General features: G+C 53.1%; 1 protein-coding gene across 2 annotated transcripts in view; it reads left to right on the top strand.

Moving 5' to 3' along the window:
• Positions 1-16,281, top strand: part of CFAP74 (cilia and flagella associated protein 74) — a 75,764-nt gene that overhangs the window by 6,063 nt on the left and 53,420 nt on the right. For both annotated transcript variants that reach the window (XM_082686240.1, XM_082686239.1), the window contains exons 3-4: positions 6,153-7,674; positions 8,780-8,846. In XM_082686240.1, the coding sequence (XP_082542366.1) occupies positions 6,926-7,674; positions 8,780-8,846 (816 nt within the window). In that variant the 5' untranslated portion in view covers positions 6,153-6,925. The remainder of the gene's footprint in view (positions 1-6,152; positions 7,675-8,779; positions 8,847-16,281) is intronic.

The raw sequence follows: 16,281 nt of genomic DNA, 5'->3' as shown, positions 1-16,281 counted from the left end.
CTGGACCCACTCACCTGTTTCAATGATATCCAAAAGGGACAAGACATCATGTCCAGGGTCGGCTTGTGAAACACGTGCCTTAGGTCTTGCTGGCACCCTACTTGTTCGCGTTGAAGAGCTGACTGCCATGTTGAGAGCTGGTGTAGCAGGAGACTCACCGGGCAACGAATTGGGGACCGGCCCTTGGTCTGACAGGGACCAAGGGAGCTGACGTCCCCTGCCCAGCCAGAGTGAGCTGGAGAGTGCAACTGGACCCCGTGAACCTCAAGATGACTGTGAACCTGGACATGGCCCTTGGCTTCAGCTTTGTAAGAGGCAGAGCTGGGGACCCGACCCTGACTAAAGCTGTGGGATAAGGGTGTTGTTTTGATCCACGGTGTCTCACGGCCGTTTGTTACACAGCAATGAGTGACTAATACAGTAAGCTTGTGTCCGACTCCTTTCACTCAGCGTAATACCTTTAAGGTTTATTCACATGCTGGCCGGATCGGAAGTTTATCTCTATGCTGAGTCACATTCCATTGTATGAATATACCCCACAGCGTGAAGCCACCTGCTGATGGACGTTTGGGCTGTACCGAGGTACATCTGTTAGGAGTCAAGTTGCTTTAAAAGCTCAAGTGCAAGTGTCTGTGTGGGCATTTTCTTTGGATACATACCTAGTTGTAGGATTATGGGATTTTAAGGAGAATGTATGTTTATAGGAAACTACTAATCTGTATTCCAGTGTGGCTGTGCTATTTTGTATTCCCACCAGCGATGGATGAGATTTTAAGTTACTCTGCCTCTTATCAATGCTCACTTATACATCTTTAATTTTGGCCATTTTTGTGACTATGCATAGACATCTCATTGTGGATTTAATGTGCATTTTTTAATGGCTTATGACTCTGAAACCTCTTTATAGGCTTGTTCAAATCTTTTCACAATATTTTCTTTTAAAGATGTATTTATTTATTTGAGAGACAGAGAGCAGAGGGAGGGGCACAGGGAAAGAATCTGCAGCAGACTCCCAGCCGAGTGTGGAGCCTGATCTGGGGCTTGAACTCATGACCCCGAGATCGTGACCTGAGCTGAAACCAAGAGTTGGACGCTCAACCAACTGAGCCACCCAGGCATCCCGTCTGTCAATATTTTAAAATGAGATTGTTGGCCTTCTTATTGAGTTGTAAGAGTTCTTTGCATATTGCAGATAGACGTCCTTCACTGGATGTACGTCTTGCAAATACTTTCTCCCAGTCTGGGGCTTGACTGTTCATTTTTCTTTTTCTTTTTCTTTTTTTTTTTTCAAAGATTTTATTTATTTGACAGAGAGAGAGAAATCACAAGTAGGCAGAGAAGCAGGCAGAGAGAGAAGAGGAAGCAGAGTCCCCGCGGAGCGGAGAGCCCAATGTGGGGCTCGATCCCAGGACCCTGGGATCATGACCTGAGCCAAAGGCAGAGGCTTTAACCCACTGAGCCACCCAGGCGCCCCTGTCAGTTCATTTTTCCTAACAGGAACTCCTCAAGAGCCGAAGTTTTTAATCTTGATGAAATCCATGTTGTCGATGTTCCTTTATGGCTCCTGCTCCCCCTGGGTGGCGCTTGCCTGAGAAGGGCCGGGGAAGCTTTCGGTCACTCCATCCCAGTCAGCGGCAGGACTTTGCCTTCATTCAAAAACTTTTTTAATAACGACTTTATTGAGATATAATTACATACCATGAAACCGCCTTCATTTTCTCCAGCTGTTTTCTCTGAGTACAGACGTTCACATCACCAGCGGTTTTTGTTTGATTTTCATTTTTTCTTCTTTCAGGGTTTTAAAGTTGTAGCTTCATTGTCTCCAGCTTGAATGGTTTCCCTCCAACAGATCACTGACATTTCTTTGTTACTCTGCATGCAATGTGTCTTTTCTCTGAGTGTTCTGAAGAGTCTTTATTTCTCATTTTGGCCAATTTGGTGATTATGTGTCTTGGTGTGATTTTCCTGTATTTATTCTGCTTGAGGTCTGCGGAGCTTCTTGGGTCTGCGGGCTTGCCGTTCTCATCCAGCTTGGGAGATTTTCAGCCACCTTGGCAGCGAATTTCACATCCTCTGGGGTCCTTGCCACGGTGTTAGATCCGTGTCCCGAGAGAAGGCCCCACGTCCACAAACTATCCCGGTCAGAGGCTCCTGTTTGGCCCCTGGAGGCTGTGCCTGCAAACCCATTCCACAGCCCACACCTGCTGCGAATTCCTGCAGCTCCTTTTGGCCTTAAAAATAAAAATTTCAGGGCGCCTGGGTGGCTCAGTGGGTTAAAGCCTCTGCCTTCGACTCAGGTCATGATCCCAGGGTCCTGGGATCGAGCCCCGCATCAGGCTCTCTGCTCCTCGGGGAGCCTGCTTCCTCCTCTCTCTCTGCCTGCTTGTGATCTCTATCAAATAAATAAATAAAATCTTAAAAAAAAATTCCAGTTATTTTACCAGCAAAAGATGGGTTTGTTTGGGAACAAAAGAGAAAGGCAACCCGCACAAGCAAGTCACAGCAGAAAAAACATCACTGAGTCCAGAGAACAAAGAACGGCTCTTTACAGCCGCGAGGTGGTTGTAAGCAGAAAGCCCTTGGAGCAAACTAGGAACTTGAATGCAGTCTTCTCATTGGCTGGGCTATGACAGTCCCTCCTTGGCTAAATTGTGACAGTCTCTTATCCGCTAGGTTGTGGATTGGTCTTTCATTGGTTAAATTGTGACCATTTCTCATTGGCTAAGTTGTGGCTGTCTCCCATTGGCTACATTGCGACAGTCTCTCATTGGCTGGGCTGTTGCTGGGCAGACGAGGAAAGCCTCTCCTCCTGCTGCTGGGGGTAGTGGAAGTAACTAACACCCACTTGCAGAGTCCCTCTTCTGGTTGGGTCAGCAGTCGATGAGTGGTGGGGCCGGAGGGCGCCCTCTGCCCTGAGCCTCCCGGCTACATTAGAGTGAGGCTTTGTTGTTTCCACACACCGTTCCTTCTTACCAGGTCCAGCATGTATGTAATGAGGCTATGCTGCGATTTATCCCTGGTTGCCAACCTGGCAATGGGGGCGGAGGGCGGGGCATGGGGAGGGCGCAGATACTGGAAGGACCTTGTGGCCTTATTTTTGAAACCTCTATAGTGTCTTCCCATAAGAGGGGAGTCCTGGTGTTTCCCTTAGTGGTTGGGGTGAGCAAGCGTCACAGTTTCTGATGTTTCAGAAAAGTCCAGGGAACCAAAGTCTTTAGGAGCACCCACCCAGATAAACCCATTCCATGTGTGGAGGTTTTTCCAACCAGGCCCTGACCTTGGCATTGCAAAGCTACCTTGACTGAGAGTCAAGGTAGTTCTATTTTTAATTTTTTAAAAAAGATTTTATTTATTTATTTGACAGCAGAGATCACAAGTAGGCAGAGAGAGAGGAGGAAGCAGGCTCCCCGCTGAGCAGAGAGCCCATCTCAGGGCTTGATCCCAGGACCCTGAGACCATGACCTGAGCCAAAGGCAGAGGCTTAACCCACTGAGCCACCCAAGTGCCCCTATTTCTTGTCTTTTTGATCGTAGCCATTCTGAGAGGTATGAGGTGATATCTCATGGTGGTTTTGATCTGCATGTCCCTGATGATGAGTGGTATTTGCCATCTCATGGATCTGTTGGCCATCTGGATGTCTTTGTCTTCCTTGGGAAAATGTCTGTTCAGATACCCTGACCATTTCTTATTTGGATTGTTTGGAGTTTTTGCTATGAAATTGTATGGGTTTTTTTTTAAATATATTTTGGATATTAACCCCTTACCAGATACATGATGGGCAAATATTTTCTCCCATTCAGAAAGTTGCTTTTGCATTTTGTGGATGGTTTCCTTTGCTGCGCACAAACTTCTGAGTTTAATATAGTCCCACTTGTTTATTTTTGCTTTGTTGCCTTTGCTTTTGGTGTCAACACACTTAGTTTCAATTATCTGTTAACTATCTCCGTCTTCGCATATTCTTCCGTGAGATGTCTCTGCAGCCAAATCACTGTAATGTTCTTTTTTTTTTTTTTAAGATTTATTTATTTATTTGAGAGAGAGAGAGAAAGAGAGTGTGAGCAGGAGGGGCAAAAAAGAGGGAGAAAGAATCTCAAGCAGACTCACCATTGGGTGCAGAGCCCAAGATGGGCTCGAGCTCGTGACCCTGAGATGTACTGTTCTTGTATGTATCTCCTTCATCCTCCCAAACACACGTCCTTGTCAGTCACTGCACCAACCACTGTTCTCCCAACTTATTATTTGTGAAAATTGTATCAGTGGGATACCACCTTGTTAAAGGCATCCACGTTTGACCCAGGATGCGAACTCACTGCTAGCAGGGCAGCGAGTGATCTAGTTACAACTCCCCCTCTTAGTATCTACTACCTCAGACCAGTCCTGCTACCAACTATTAATGTGTGTCCTCCAGTAAGCAGACTATGACATGGCATTCAGAATACAAGAGATTTATTGGGAGCTCATGCCTGTGAAAGATGGGGGTTGGGGGTTGGATCAAAATTGGGCTGAGGAAACCACAGACTACAATACTGATCTGAAGCCCGTGGGTGGAAAGCATGGAGAAGCAGAATTGAGCAGGGAGAACCTAACTCTGATGCAAACCCTACTAAGTTTTGATCGATCTGAGGGAAGGGGTGGAGAACTCTGGAGCAGAGATTGTCCATTAGAGGAGCCCCAGGGCTGGAGGTCCACCTAGAGCCACCTAGAGCCCCTGCCATGGTCGATCATTGACCAGGAACCACCCAGAAAGAGAGTGAACTCAGCTCCACTACAGCGCTGCTGCACTCCTCTTGACTAAATGCAAAACCTTTCTCGAAGGGAGATCAGAGCCGAGCTCTGCCACGGAAGCTTCATCCATTTCCAGAATGGTGACGCAGCATCCTAGCAGCCTTCAAAAGTGATCAATGAAAAAAAAAAAAAAGCAATCAATGAGGATTTTATTTTTTAAATGAACTCATGGATGTTAACATATTTGCTGTGCTTCAGTCCACTGTATTTACTTTTTTTTTTAATACTCAAATTGTCCTTACTTTGGCCAATGGGAGCATCTCCACATTGACTAGCAAGTCCTCTGACCCAATGCTGGACTCGTTAGTAATTCCCTTGCTTTCTGTTGATAAGATGCTCCAAGATCATGTTGTGTGTTTTCTGCCTTAGATCTGATACCAGTCATTTTTCTAAGAAGCGGTGGTTTCTTCTACCAGGAATAGGGCCAAGGACAACCAGCTGGGTGCTGAGTGCTCACTGCTACTGAGCTAGTGATTATTTCTAGACTGTGCAACCCAACCAGGCACTTTTTATATCTTTGCTCTCTAATAGGGCAGCTGCTAGCCACACTGCGCCACTAAACACGTGAAATGTGGCTACTGCAACCAAGGAATGGAATTTTATTTATTTTTTAAAATTGTTTTTAATTAAAAGTAGGCTGCACGCCCAACATGGGGCTTGGACTCACGACCCCAAGATCAAGAGTTGCACAGCCTGAGCCAGTCAGGTGCTCCAAGGAATGGAAGTTTAAATTTGTACCGGTGTACAAGTGTCTGTTCAAGTGTTTAATTTTAATTAATTTTACATTGAAATAGCCACATATGTCCAGTGGCTACCATACCAGATGGTTCTAGACCTTTTCAGTGGACAGAACTAAGAAGTAATTTTTTCTTATGATTTTATTTATTTATTGGACAGAGACAGAGATCACAAGTAGGCAGAGAGGCAGCAGAGAGAGAGGGGGAAGCAGGCTCCCGCTGAGCTGAGAGCCCGATGTGGGGCTCGATCCCAGGACCCTGAGATCATGACCTGAGCCCAAGGCAGACGCTTAATCCACTGAGCCACCCAGGCGCCCCAGAAGTAATTTTTTTATTATTTACATATTTATTTATTTTTAGAGAGAGTGTGCAAGCAGGGGCAGAAGGGCAGAGGGAGACGGAGAATTCTAAGCTGGCTTCACATGCAGCGCAGAGCTGGACTGGAGTTTAGTCGCACAACCCTGAGATCATGACCTGAGCTGAAAGCAAGAGTCTGAGGCTTAACCGAACGAGCCACCCAGTGCCCCAGAAATACATTTTTAAAGTTCTATTAATTCATACTAATATTTCCCATTGGCACCCAAGATTACAGTTTTAACTTATTTTACATTCCTATCTCTTCTCCCAAAGTTAAAATGTTGGCTCCTAACATTCCCACACCAGCTATTTCCTGATCTCCCTGCGCGCTCTTCCGGACGGCGATGGTCCTAAGGTTACTAAGGCCGGGGCCACTGCCAACAACCCGAGCGTTCTTTGGAGCTCTTTTGGCCCTTCCTAGTTAAGTACGATCAAATTGTTGGGTTTTAAAGTCATTTGAATTCTTTTCTGTCAGGTTAATACCTGACATACAGTTAGGTTCATTTGTTTCATTTTGTTTCCAATTTTTAGGAACTGACTTGTTTTTGGCGTTGCAGCCACACAGTTCCACAGCCAAAGGGACAAGCACCTTCAGGGAAATGTCATTTCCGCGTGGAGCTCACCTTCCTGACCCCGGCTGGTAACTGTTTCTCCGTGACCCTCAGGAAGTACCTGTACCTGGACGTTCTTAGCGCCTCTGCCCCTTCTTAGGAAGACACACCCCGTTGCACCACTTTTGTCCCTTCACAGTAGGTTTTGATGATCACTCCATGGGGAGACACGACAGTCCTCCCGCCTCCGCAGCGGCTCGGCCCGGGCTCTCTGCAGCCCTCGGCCGGCCTCCGCTTCTGCCGTGGACAGGGCACGGAGGGCTGCGGATCCGCAGAGGCCAGCGGGCAACCCGGGGGAAGCAGCCCGGTGGAGGGCGTGGGGCGGCAGGAGTGTGAGTTCTGTCGGGGAAGCGACCGTGGGCTGATGGGGCGCCGCGGTTCTGCTCCTCCCGCCCAGGCTTCGGAGCGCAGACACCCGCGCCCCGCGAGCCGGCGATGACCGCGGACGCGCGCGGGGCCACGGCTAACGTGGCGTGTGCGCGGGGCTGTGCGCAGGGCTCGGCGGCCACCCCGGTGGACGGTTTCCCGCGCGGAACCAGGCACTTCCCGGACTCGCGGCGGCCCCGGGAGGCACCTCGAGGTCGGCTGCAGCGGCGCGCGGCGAGGGCAGGGCTGCGCCGCCCTCACTCCCGGGTCCCCGCCGGGCCTGGCCCGAGAGGCCCTGGTCGCACCCCCACGTCTGCGCTCAGACACGCGCTCCGGCCGGGCCGGTCGCCTCACGACAGAGCGGGGCAGGGGACCCCGGGCCGGGCTGCGGAGGGCGACGCGCGGCTCGGCGCGGCCCGCACGTGGAGCCCGCAGTCCCCGCCTACGACGCCCGCGGGAGGGCCCCGTCGGCGCGAGCACGACACTCGCTGGGTGGACCAACCTGCCCCCGGGGCTGCTAGGGCCAACCCCCCGGCTACGGCCCCGCGCGCTCCCGCGTCCACCGAGCCGCGGGATCCGCTCCGGGACTCTCCGCGGGCCGCCCCGGCCGCACTGCGCCTGCGCGGGGGCGCCCCGGACCGCACCATCGCCCGAGCAGGGGTGCGCGCGGCGGGCGAAGCCCCACCCCGGCCGGTGGAGCCGCCCGTTGCCCTGGAGTCGCTCGTTGCCACGGAGCCGCCCGCCGCCCTCGACGCCGCGGCCCAGGTCTGGGAGCGCCCCCGGAGGAGCCTCTGCGACCCCCGGCCGGCCACGGAGAGGTGGGTCCGTTCGCCCCGGAGCCCGGGTTCGGCCGGGCAGGCACCTGCTGCGGCGGGTCTCGCCCCCGGTGGTTTTCGCGGAGTCCCCGGCCCTGGGGCTGGTCCCCCCCCCGACCCCCGGCTTTGCGGGCCTCCCTGGGGTCGCGGCGCCGCCGTGGCAGCCCTGACCAGAGTTGGGGGACCCCGGCTGGGGAGCCCAGCGGAGAAGGGGAGCCCCGAGTCCTCCCGCTGGGCTTTTCTTTCTTCTTTAAGTTTACTTTTTAAAAGCTATTATTTATTTATTTATTCATTCATTCATTAGAAAGCGAGAGAGAACGAGCGGGGGGAGGGGCGGAGGGAGACGCAGACTCCCCGCTGGGCAGGGCGCCCCATGCGGGGCTCGATCCGGTGACTTGGGATCATGAGCGACCCGAATAGACGCTTACCCGGCTGAGTCCCCCCAGGCGCCCCTATTGGGTTTTTCAAAGGGACCCCGTTTGGGCAGTGGAGGGGCCCCTGCTGTGTTTCCCACCAGCTGCCGGTCCTTTCCTCGAACCCTTCCCTGCACGGCCGCGCTGAGCCAGCCGCTGCGCCAGGTACGGAGCCCGCCCCGCCCGGCTGGGCCGCCAGGTGCCCGGAGTTCCCTCACAGGTGCTCTGGGCAGGGGGACGCGCGCGCCGGCGCACCCGGCGCAGACTGGTTTTAAAGTGAACATCAGGAAAAAATTAAATACATACATACATACATACACACACATATATACACATACACACATACACACATGCATGCATACACACACATACACATATACATGCATATACATGCATGTGCACACACATATACAGGTACATACACATACGCACACACATATACATACACCTAAATACATGCATGTACACGCACACATGTAGCCACATATATGCATACACATAAATACGCATAGGCACACGTGCGTGTATACATGCACATACACATATACACAAACACACAAGCACACATATACATACATATAGACACACACACACATACACATACGTACATAAAGTGAACGTCAGTAGCAACTACCCAGGTCAAGAAATAAAACCATGTCCACACGGTAAGTCAGTCCTCCCTTCCCTTCCCACAGGCAGTCCTCACTGACCCCCAAGACCCGGACGGGCTTTTGGGATTCTCATTTCCTGGCTTTTCTTCAGGTGCACCGCCCTGTGTATGCGTTCCTAAGCACCATAATTAAGTTTCACTGACTTTGGAATATCATATAAATGGAATAATACTATATATATTCTTCTTTAATTTTTTAAACAACTCCAAGTTTACATGAAAGTTTAGTCCCCAAATCGTCTTTTCCTGAGGCATTTGAGAAGTCACTTATGGGATGCTTTCTGACCGAGCCACACTGTGCATGCCGTTCTCCCACATGACCTCAGAAGGGCCATCAAAGTCAGGACACTCACAGACGTGTCACCACCACGGTTAAGCACCTTTGACAGTTGATCCCAGAAAGCCACGAAAGCGAACGGACCCCCTCTGGGATCACACGTTGCGCTCCGCAGTCCTTGTGTGTCTGCAGCGTCTGACCCTCGGCCTCCCTGGCGTTTCCCGGGCTTTCAGGACGCCGCCTCTGACGGCTGCAGGCGGGTCCGCAGAAGCTCTTCGATGTGGGCTTGTCCGATGTTTCCCCAGATGAGGTTCGCATCATGCGTCCTTGGCAGGAGAGTCAAAGGACTTTCTGCCCATTCTGGCCTGTGAGGTGGGCCATGTCACATCACCGCCGACTTTCACCTTGATCGCCGGATTAACGTGCTGTCTGCCGACGTCTGCCGTTCCCTGTGTGACTGACACATGTGGTGTCGGGAGATGGTAGAAGCTATATGGCCGTGTCATCCTTCCAAGGCTGGAGCTGGGTGGCTCCCAGTGACAACGCCCCCCCCCCCGCCCTGCCTGGCCTCTGATGTCCTCCACGGGGCAGCCTCCTCCTGCTCCCGCCTGACATCCAACTCGGGGCCACGACTCCCCCAAGCCAGCACCCCCTCAGCACCCCCGTCTGGGCCACCGCGGATCCTGCCTCTCCTGCCAAATCCGGGGCACCTTTTGCACCTTCCTCCCTGGCGGTCGTGTTCAAGGGGGCCCTGCAGCACAGTGCCCGACGTGGAGCATTCGCGTCACCCCAGAGCACCCAGAGGAGGACCCGTGCGCCTGCGGCCCTCCTGCTGCGGGATTCCGGACTCTCTGCTGCTCCCAGCCTTGCTGCTCTGGGGGGTCCTGCTGTGTCCCGAAGCCAGAGCGTGTGATGAGTTGAACTGTGTTTCTTCAAGGAGAAAACATCATGGGTTGAAGCCCTAATCCCCAGGATCTCAGAATGTGGCCTCCTTTGGAAATAGGGTCATTGGGGATGTCATTTGTTGTGATGAGGTCCTACAACAGGTGTCTTTATAAAAAGGAGGTATTTGGACATAGATCTGGGCCCCTGGAGACCGTCATGTGGAGGCTGGAGTTAGCCCACGCCAAGCCAGGGCGCTGTCACCCCAGAGCACCCAGAGGAGGACCCAGGGTGCTGTCAGAACCTTGGAGAGGCCTGGAACACATGCTCTCCCAGCACTTCAGGGGGACCACGGCGCTGCCGTCACCACGATGGCAGGTCCCTGTCCTCTGCAAGTGTGAGAGAACACATTTCCATCGCCCGGAGACACCTGGTGTTGCGCTGGTGGTGGCAGCCCCAGGACACTAGCGCAGCATCTGTAGGACGCACACCCAGGAGCAGAGCCCGGAGTCAGAGAATGGAAGCAAAACTGGGCCCCCAAAGGTGGCCATGACCTCATCCTTGTAACCTGGGAATATGTTAGACGATGTGGCAGGGGAATTCAGCTTGTTCAGCGGCGTCTGAGCTGGGGACAAGATCCCAGATTATCCAGGTGTCCTCAGGAGTGGGAGCCACAGAGCCCCAGGGGGACGGTAGCTCACACTGCTGCCTTTGAAGATGGTTGAATGGGGCCTTGAGCCGAGGAGTGTGGGGGACCTCCAGAAAGGCACGTGGCCTTGCCACACCTGGATTTTAACGCAGCGAGACTCACTGCCGACCCTGACCACCCGAATCCCAGCGTGACTGGTCTGTTAAGTCACTGGGTTTGCAGTAACTTGTTACAGCAACGATGGGAAAGTGATACAAAGGTACATACTCTTTCACTTTACTTTTCTAAAAAAAGATTTTATTTATTTCAGGGGAGGGGCTGACTCCCCGCGGAGCAGGGAGCCCAACATGGGGTTTCATCCCAGGAACCCGGGATCATGACCCGAGCCGAAGGCAGATGCTTCACCGACTGAGAACTATAAATGAGGTTGGGCAACGTGTGTGTGTCGCCGACAAACAGCTTATCCGAAGCGGGAGCCTGTGGCGAGCTACGGGGAACCGCGCGAACCACGGCGGGAGGCAGGCGGGACTCGGGCCGCTGACACGCAGGGGTGCAGCTGCCCCACTGGCCAGCCAGGGCGTGCTTTAGGGCGAAGGGCCCTGCTGACATGCTGCCCCTCGGCCGCCGCCAGCTCCTCCGCCGACCCGGGCATCGCCCTTACATGCTCCTGACAGCAGAGCTTTTGGGCTTTGTGTCGAATTTGTCTTCTGGTTTGTAACTTTTTTTCAACGCTCCTTTGGGCGTTCTCAGAACACAAGTTTTTAATTTAAATGTACATGACCCTGTGCCAGCTTTTCCTCTCGTGGCTGACGTTTGCAGCGCCGTGTGCCCCCTGCATCCACTGTGGCCCAGGTCAGCTGTTCCGGCCTGCGACGTTCATCCGCAGGGAGCCGAGTCCCGGCGGGAAGGCCCGGCCGTTGGGCTCGTGACCGAGGCGGGCGCCCTTGCCCGCTGGTGGCCGCGCGCTCCGGCTGGGTGTGGGGCGGTGGTGAATCTGCAGAGCCTGGCCGTTCCTGAACACTCATTCATTTATGCCGACTTTGTTCTTTTCTTTGCACTTTTACTGTGGAAAAGTGTGATCTCAGGAAGGTAGAGAAGGGGCGACCCAGACTCGCAGGCCCGGTCCCCTGGTGCCTCCCGCTCCACGCTGCTGGCCGCGCCCCTGCAGCCCCTCACCGGCAGGTCCTGGCAGGGGAGGCGAGAGCAGCCCGGGTGGGGGGTTTCCACCCGTAACTACCGCTCTCCCAGAGCAGTAACTACGACATCATTATCAGTGCCAACAAAATTAACCTGAATTTCTTGATAAATCAAACACCAGTCCGCCTTCATTCACATCGTCTGGAAAACGAGTCTTCTCAGCTGCTTCCTGGGATCCAGGGACAGACAGGACCCCCGCACCGCAAGTGGCCGACTTGTCTCTGAAGGCCCTTTTGGTTTAAAGCGGCCGCCCTGTCCCTCTTTTCTGCCTTGACATCCATTTGCTGAAGTTTCTGGGTCGTCGATCCGTCTCTGATGCTGGAGGCCTCCTTTAATGTCAGCCTCCAGCGTCTTCTCCGGACAGGATCTGCACGTCTTTCGTTGTGTCCGGTTTTAGGTACCTCGTATTTCTTGGTATAATTCGAAACACACGGCATCTCTTCCAAATCTCGTTTCCCCTCCGTTCGGAAGAGCAGGAATATATTTGGTTTTTATGACTGGACTTAGGTCGAGCGACGTCACTAAATCGTCTCAGTGACTTCATGCCGGATGTCTGCGTGCCCGGCGGATCGCTCCGCACACAGTCCTGGGATCTGAGAACATTTCCACTTCGAGCTCCTTGTGTTCCTTCCAGCGGGTTCTGGCTGGGAGCCCCAGCGGCGCTGAGTGGAAGCAAACGTGCTTGTTTTGCTCTCAGTCCTGCGGCTTTTTGTGCGTAGAACTCATGGCGTGTCCTGCAAACAGCCTTTCCCACACGGAAGACATCAGTGTGCAGTAGGAGATGGTGCAGTGCCATGTTGAATGTGATCAGTGCCTCCCCACATCAATCGAGTCGATCATGTGAGTCCCTTCCTTTGGTCTGTCCCCCGCGGTGAGTTGACCTGATTCTAACGTGCAGTCAGGCCCTGGGGTACCAAAGTCGCATCCATGCGCTGCCGCGGGATTCAGGCAGGGAGGGGATGCTCCCCACGTCCCCTTTCATTGTCCGGCTTTGGTGACAAAGGTGACAGGAGCTCCGGGAAGTAAGTCAGGGAGTGGGCCTTCTGCCCCTACTTCCCAGAAGCAGTGTGCACGCCTCGCGGGTTTCCCAGAACTTGGCAGGGCGGCCTCTGCGCCCCGAGCCCCCTTCAAGGGTCCGTCTGTCTATTGAGTTTCTTTTATGCTCATGGGATTCAACATTTTTCTTTTCTTCAAACCATTTTGATTACTACTATTTTTCTAATAACTTGTCCATTGTCTAAATTTTCACATTCATTGGCATAAAGTTGTTGACTGACTTTACTTTGTATTGTTTTATGAGATTATTTTTCAGTTTTGCAGATCTTTAAAAAATCCAAACTTCCCGTTTCCAGGGCCCTCTCTCTCTCATCTGTTTTCATCGTGCGGATTTCTAATCTTTGCCATCTTCTTTCTTGCACTTTCTTTGGGTTTCTCTGGCCGGTCTTGGCTCACTTCCTCGACCGGACGTGGAGCCCGTTCCCCTTTCCGCGACAGATGCTGTGGGGCCGCAGGTTGGCGGGGCTCCAGCTGCATGGCCGGTCTCCGGGCGCTCCTGTCCTGTGACTCACTGCACTGTCTCCATGACAGTTTTTCCCTGGACCCTGGGTCATTTAGAAGTATGTTTCTTGGGGGCACCTGGGCGGCTCACTCATAAGCCTCCAACCATTGATCTCGGCTCCAAGCTTGATCTCAGGGTCACGGGATCAAGCCCCGTGCTGAGCTCCATGCTCAGTGGGGAGTCTGCTTGGGGCTCTCTCTTTGTCTCCCCCTGCCCCTTCCTGCCCACACCCTCACTCTCTCTCTCCTTCCCTCTCTTTCTAAAATAAATAAATCTTAAAAAAAAAAAAAAGTGTGTTTCCAAGCAGTTTTCTATTGCTTACTGATTTGGGCCGATGAATTCGGGCCAGAGAACAAGTTTTTAGGATCGTCTTTATTGAGGAGTAACTGGCGTGCAATATTGTGTTCATTTCAGGGGGCACCACAGTGATTTGAGATGCACCTGCCTTGTGAAAGCGTTACCTTGATGCGTCCTGTCCCCATCTGTCACCATACAAAGTCATCACGACATGATTGACTGTGTTCCCTACTCCGTACAAAGCTATGTACCCTTCCAGGCCTTCGAAATTGACTGACACCTGTTTTGGGCCCAAGACACGGCTTTCATAAATGTTCTGTGTTTGCTGTAGGGGACCCTGGAATCCTGCGGTTGCCGGGTTCCGGGTGTCTGTCGGCTCAGTTTGCTAATGACGTTGTCCAAGTGCACGTCGTTGGCGACTTGTCTCTCCTGGTTTTGTTAGAGAGTGTGTCACCGTGGCCCACCAGAGTTGTATCTTGACCTTCTCCTCGTTCTGTCCACCTGTGCTCCGCTTGCTTTGCGACCGGTTAGTGGGTGCGCGTGGGCTTCTGGGAGCCGAACATCGGGTGCAGATGTCCTGCGTGGCTGTTGCTGCTTTTCGCCTCCAGAATTCCGCGTGTTTCTAGATAACTCCACCGGCCTCCTCTTCACAGTTCCTGGCCAGCGCGTCTCTCTGAATTATAAAGCCCGGGACCCCTGCAGCCTTGTGTTCTAGATGTCTCTTCGGTAGTGTGCAGTTGGATTTTTGGGTCGCTGTTACTGTTCTTTTCATCCAATTTAAGAAGAGACTTTTTATTTAACCGTGGCCATTTAACCTGTGTATACGCTTGCCTTCCCTTAGATTCTGACCTGAAGGGTCCTTATTTTCCAGTCAGCTCTTCGAGCTTCTTAAAGCAGTTACAGTACAGTTTCACCCGCCGTTTCTGCTTGTTTTCCGTGCGACGCTGGGACCTGGGCAGCCGCGCAGCCAGAAGCAGGGAAGGCACTTCGAGCTGCTTGTTCAGCACGTCTGAGCAAATCGCTGTTTCGGATTTTACCCCACCCCCAATTCATCGGCGCCCTGTTCTGGGGCCTCTCACCAGCGGGTGCTGTGCCCAAGGGGCGTCGTGTTTCAAGTTTTCCCCCGGAAGGTCAGTCCGCCCCTGCCAGCCGGGCCGATAACATCCTCACGCCTCCCAGCTTCTGTTTGGTTCGAATGATGTCTCCTCCCGTTGGCCTGGTCCTTATGGACTCGTGTGTTGGGAAAACTGAATCTTTCTGCTGTGGTTTTCGTGAGAATTTAAGAGGGGCCAGAGGCCACCCCCTAGAAGGCCCTTTTTCACTGGACATTCCGAGTGTGTGTGGTTGACGGGCGCCTGGCTGGCTCAGTCCGTGGAGCGGGGACTCTCCTTCTTCCTTTCTTCCTTTTTTAGAGAGAGGGAGAGAGGGCTTGGGGAAGGGCAGAGAGAGAGACAGAATCTCAAGCTGAGTCCATGCCCAGCGCAGAGCCAGACGTGGGCTTGACCTCACCACCCTGCGATCATGACCTGAACCAAAGTCAGGAATCGGAGGCTCGACCAACTGCACCCCCGGGGTGCCCCGTGACTCTTGATGTCTGGACTGTGAATTCAAGCCGCACGTCAGGTGTATGCGTCACTTACAAACAACACCTTGAAGAAAAAGTGGATAAAAAGTGCTATGATGTAGTCGTTTTCCGTGAAACTGTGGTGTTCTGTCTCTGCTCAGAGACTCGTTCCCCCCGGGGGGTCAGTCACACCGTTGTCGCGAGCACATGGAGGTCATGACTGTGAAGCAGAACAGATGCCTCCACTTTGTGCAGATCTTCCAAGAGCTCTGCCGATCCCCGACCAGTAGGTCAACAGATTTTATCAACGGGAGGAACATTTGGCGTTTTACAAGATGCCTTAAAATTCTGCCTCTCAGAAGGGAAATGCATGATTCTTTGTGGTGTATCAAAAAATGGATTACTAGCACTGACTTATTCATGATTTGTCCAGGAAACATTATTAGGCTTTGAAAATACTTTTCAGTTAATTATTCTGAAGCAATTGCTAAATTAAGCAGTGAGAAACAAATTCGTCTATAATTTTAGCATCTCCTACATAAGATCAACATTTAATATCAACGTTCTCCACAGACGAGCTCGGAGCGTTCCCAAAGTGATGAAGTGTAATGAATATTCTGAAATTTCCTAAGCAGTGCTTTTGAGGGGCGCCTGGGAGGCTCAGTGGGTTAAGCCTCTGTCTTCGGCTCAGGTCATGGCCCCTGGGTCCCGGGATCGAGCCCCGCATCGGGCTCGGCTGGAGGCGGCGTGTGCCTCGCCCTCGCCCTCTGCTGCCCCCGCTTGTGCTCGCTCGCTCTCCCTCAAATAAACAAACAAAATCCTAAAACTAAAGCCTCGCTCTGGAGCCGCGCTGCGCCCGCGTCCGGCACCTGCGCTTGGGCGAGTTGGGGTCACCGCGTCCCCGGGGAAGCGCCTCTGCGGCAGGACCTGGGGCGGCCGGGCCGCCGCGCTGCTCCCGCCCCGCCGCATCCCGGCCTCAACCCCGAGCCTCTCCCCGGCGCCCACAGTGGAGCCCGCACTTGGGTCTCGTTCTCCTTGGTGTCCGGCCCCTCCGCCCGCCGCCGTGTGTCCCGGATGCAGCCGCGCGCGGGGGCCCCGCGTGG

This window comes from Mustela nivalis, assembly GCF_964662115.1.
Source record: "Mustela nivalis genome assembly, chromosome: 10".
In the NCBI taxonomy this organism is placed as follows: domain Eukaryota; kingdom Metazoa; phylum Chordata; class Mammalia; order Carnivora; family Mustelidae; genus Mustela; species Mustela nivalis.
Note: the sequence above shows the minus strand (reverse complement) of the source record. Positions and strands in the feature narration are given on the sequence as shown.